Source organism: Oratosquilla oratoria, chromosome 15 (genome assembly GCF_046742065.1).
Source record: "Oratosquilla oratoria isolate Oo_2021 chromosome 15, ASM4674206v1, whole genome shotgun sequence".
NCBI lineage: Eukaryota > Metazoa > Arthropoda > Malacostraca > Stomatopoda > Squillidae > Oratosquilla > Oratosquilla oratoria.
In genome coordinates, this window is record NC_134791.1 from 31,049,572 (window position 1) to 31,054,571 (window position 5,000).

General features: G+C 41.1%; 1 protein-coding gene across 1 annotated transcript in view; it reads right to left on the bottom strand.

Annotated features, from left to right (window-relative positions):
* Positions 1 to 4,998: 4,998 nt before the first annotated feature.
* The window catches only part of LOC143033099 (uncharacterized), a 5,514-nt gene continuing 5,512 nt past the window's right edge, over positions 4,999 to 5,000 (bottom strand). Inside the window, exon 3 of the mRNA XM_076198299.1 lies at positions 4,999 to 5,000. This exon is cut by the window's right edge and continues 170 nt beyond it. Within this exon, the coding sequence (XP_076054414.1) occupies positions 4,999 to 5,000 (2 nt within the window).

Consider the following 5,000-nt stretch of genomic DNA (forward strand, 5'->3'; position numbering starts at 1 on the left):
GTGTGATAACCCTTTAGTAACCCCCCACACACACGTACGCAAACACACACACACACACACACATATGCACGCACACGCTCACACGCGAACGTACTCGTACGCACGCACACACACACACACACACACATACACGCACACACACACACGCACACACACACACACACACACGCACGCACCTACGGGCGCGCACACACACACACACACACACACACACACGACTCGGAGGCGCGGTTGGTAGAATCCCCGACTGTCACTACGGCGGTCCGGGTTCGAATCCTGCCCAGGGCTGAAATAATTTCAGTATCGCTGCGTTTCGAGTCGTTACTCCAACTCTCGTGGGCGGGGAGTTTGGGATGTGTGTGCGTGTAAGGTCACAGCATTACCCATAGATCGGTCATACGAGCTCTGAGTTCTCTTCCGGGAGGGAAAGAGCTGTCGATCACGAGTCCAGCACGTGATCCAAAGACCAAGGTGAAAGACCACAGGTGAATACACACAGACACACACACACACACACACACACACACACACACGAATTGATGGCGCAAAGATTCATCAAATGCAACATCAAGAAATTTAACATTTTGAAAAAAGTTAAATAGTCATATCTCTAATATGAATAAGTACATGGAGGAGTGTCAAAATAATTATTTCCGACACCACAGCAGTCAATACAGGCCACCAAAGTGGCGTTGTTGTTAGACTTCAGAGACAGTTCGGAAAAAAAGGACTAGAAGAGCCGCAGTTTATTGGATACCAATATCATAGGTTCTTCGGTATGTGATAGATTCCTTTTTCTCAACAAAATCACGGTCACCCAGCATCAACTATTATTTCACTGATGATGTTTTAGTAGGCTATGAGAACTTACAAAAAGTATTCTGGTGTAGAAATGATGCCAACACAAGAAAACCCTGGATGGAAAGATTACTTCGTTTTTTTTTTTTTTTTTTTTTTTTTTAACTCTGTGAAGCATATAAGTACTATCACATGGAGGGAAAATGGTCTCATGAAATGGCGGAAGCTACCCTGCCTTCATAGTGACAGGTCGAATTCACGGGTAATCTTTGGATTGATTACTTTTTTTTCTCCTTCAGAAATGGGCGAGATCGGCTGAAAGCTATTTGTGACTTCATAGCAGCTACATGGGCAAAGGCATGATTCTCAAATCAACACTACTTAGAAGACACTTACTGTACAATAAGCTGCATGCTGCTATCTCTAAATTGAAGTGCCCTAAGGCTTTAAAAAGTTCTTGGACCCACTGGGTGAAGGAACGATCAGTGCTTGATGTGCCTCGCTCAAATAAGTTGGTTGAGCGAGCTGTGAAGCTGATGGAAGAGCTTCACAGTACTTGTAAAACTGACAAATATCTCAACAGCAAGTTCATAAACAGTAACTCACAAACTTAAAAGCATTTTTAAAGTTTACTGTACGTTATATTCATTTGCATATAAATGCTTTTGTAGACGGCAATTTTTTCTTTTTTCTTTTATTCTTTTTTATTTTATACTTCAGCCTAATACAAAATTTTCTTTGGTGCGGGATTTTTTTTTTTTTTTTTTTTTTTTTTTTTTTTTTTTTTTTTTTTTACAATCTGACAAAAAAGAAACATATTTTTGTGATTTTTAGGCAAAAGTCCATCGTTTGCCACAAGAGGCTTTTAAATCTGAAAAAGTCATATCCCTAATACACACACACACACACACACACACACACACACACACACACACACACACACACATCGGTCGAAGTGACAGCGAAGTTTGGAACTTCAGGAAAAATTCAAGTTTCATAGATCTCAACAACGAGGGAGTACCTTTGTTGTATTAGTATGGAAGGGGAAAGCTCGTGGTGTAGTGGGGAGGTGAAGAAAAAGGAAAAAGGGAGGGATTACTGAGGAAAATGGAAGGAAATGAGGAAGGGGACGAGCGGGCCCCGGGCGTTAGAGGAAGTGATAACAAAAGGTGTGCAGAACATACAGACGATGTAGAACAGGGGAGCAGAGGTGTCAAAAGCAGAAATATAGATAATATCAGCTCAATCGAAAGAGAAGATAACTGTTTTTATGGATTTAATGAGGGCGGAGATGACAACCTCCCCCGACTAGTGAATCTAGAGGAGAAACTAAAAAAAATGAACGAAGCATGGGAGGTTAGGTTTAACCAATTAACACTAGTTACCCAAAGTGTTGATAAACTGGAAGAACTAAAGAAGGAGAATCAAATCATAAAGAAATAGAAAAATTAAAAAGACAGTTAAAAGAAGAAAATGATGAGAATGAGGAATTAAAGAAGAAGAATAAAGAGAATAGAGAGTTCATAGCAAAAGAAGCAAAGGGTTGGAGAAAAGTCCAAGAGAACAACAAAATTGTATTTAGAGGTATAGTGACACAACATATGAAAGGACAAACTAAGGACACAGTTATTAAAGTGATGAGAGAGAAGGAAAATATAGTAAGAGACTTAACGGACAAAAAGAAATCTATAATCATATTAGGGATGGAAGAGAGGCATAATCTAAATAGGACCGCAAGAGTAAAAGAGGAGAATAAAAAGGTAAACATAATATCAGAAGTAGTTCAAGAGGATGAACAGGAAACAGGGAAAGAAATTGAAGAAATATATAGAATAGGGAAATATAATACAGATAAGACCAGACCAATTAAGGTTGAATTCAGGTCACAAACGACAGCAGAGAATGTCTTAGCAAAAACAGGGAAACTAGCAAACAGTGATCAATATAAACAGGTACGGATAAAAAAGAAATGAATAAAGAGGAAAGAGAGGATGAGAAAACAAAAAGGACCAGAAGCTAAGGGGAAAAAACGAGAAAAGAACAGAGTCAGACAATGAGAAATTCTATTAGAGAGTCGTGAATATGTAAGTGAGGAAATGGTTCATAGCAGAGAAAAACAGAAGGGAAACAGAAAACACGATGGAAGTAGCAGAAAATTAAAAGTGTCTTACACAAATATAGATGGATAAATAACAGGCTTGAACTAACTGAATGATTACCTGAAGGAAAAAGAACCGGACATAATGGGAATTGTAGACACAAAGATGAAAGGTCCACTACCACCCAACAGTATAGGACATGGTGCATATAATCATTCGATTAGAAACAGAGAGGTAGAACAAGAGGGTGGAGTTATGTTCATGACTAAGGATATAAATGTGAGGAATGTCACATATGGAAAGAATCGAGTAGAGATGATTATGATGGAAGTGGAGGACAAGGATGGGAAGAGCAGGAAGTTTGTAGTAAATTATGTGCTTCCTAAAACGGCTTCGTGGGAAGATAGAGTACAGAAGTGTGTTAGAAGACAAAAGGATAACACTAAATAAGATAATGGAAGATAGAAGAAGAATAGTTATAGACTTTAATTGTAAAGAAATCTGCTAGGAAGAGATGACAGTTAAGGGTGAAGATGACCTATGGGAAAATGTACTACTTGATATGATCATAGAACATACAATGACGCAATGGATACAAGAGAATACTAGGTATAGAAATGAGGAAGAACCATCGAGCTTGGACATAATAATCACATCAGAACCCGAAGTAGTGGACAAGATTGAATATAAGACACCAATGAATAAAAGTGACCACATATTGGTTGAACTGAAACTAAACAAGGACAAAATACATGAAAAAACGAAAAATATAGAAAGGGAAGGTTGATGAGGTTTTCACTTCCTCCTTAAATCCATAAAAGCCGTCATCTTCTCTTTCTATTGATCTACTATTATCTATATTTCTGCTTTTGACACTTCTGCTTCCTTGTTCTTCCTTGTCTGTGTGTTCTGCACCCCTTTTATTAACACCTTTTCTAACATCCGGGGCCCGTTCGTCCCCTTCCCCATTTCCTTCCATTTTCCCCAGTAACTCCTCTCTTTCTCCTTTTTCTTCACCTTCCCAGCACAGCACGAGCTTTCCCCTTCCCTATTAATACAACAAAGGTACTCCCTCGTTGTTGAAATCGATGAAACTTGAAGTTTTCCTGGAGTCCCAAACTTCGTTGTCACTTTCACCGACGTGTGTGTGTGTGTGTGTGTTTGTGTGTGTGTGTGTGTGTGTGTGTGTGTGTGTATGTGTGATTCACCATGGTCTTTGATCACGTGTTTGACTTGTGATTGACAGTTATTAACCTACCGGATGAGACCTCAGAACTCGTATGGCCGATCTATGGGTAATGCTGTGACCTTACACGCACACCCAACTCCCCGCCCACGAGTTGGAGTTACGACTCGAAGCGCAGCGATAATGAAATTATTTCAGAACTGGGCAGTATTCGAACCCGGACCGCTGTAGTGACAGTCGGAGATTCTACCAACCGCGCTACCGAGTCGTGTGTGTGTGGAAGAGGTGGAGGGAGGAAGGATTCCTTTTTTTTTTTTTTTTTTTTTAATTAATTTGGGAGTGAAATGTCACTCCCAAGGGCTTTCTTTGAGCCCGTGCGGTGGTGTTTATGGAAGACACACCTTGCAGAGAGGAAGTGTGGTGGTGTAGCCAGGAAGAGGAGCATAGAGGGTGGGGGGGGGGGCAGTGGAAAAGAGGCTGCAGCTGTTGGAACGGCAGCGGACGCTCTAGTACAGTAGTTCTTAACCTGGGGTACCTGTACCCCCAAGGGGTACGAAACCTTAAGCCTGGGGGTACGAGACATGATAACCAGTGCAATGGTACTGTATATTTAACATGAGAAAGCAAACAAGGTTTGTATCACTCATCCTTTTCACACGCTTGCATTGTATATGTATTGGATGGGGGTACGAGGAAATTTGCTGAGATATCAAGGGGTACTAAGGGCACTGGAAAAGGTTAAGAACCACTGCTCTAGTAGCTGACGGAGCTCACATGGGCTTTGGAGATGCCAGAGGCGGCTCACAAGACCTTCAGGGGGCGCCGGTGATCCCCGTCTGAGGACATATAAGCCGGAGGCCATGATCGACTGGACGTAATCGCAGCCCATTCTCTGATGCGAATGGCTTCGATAAGCT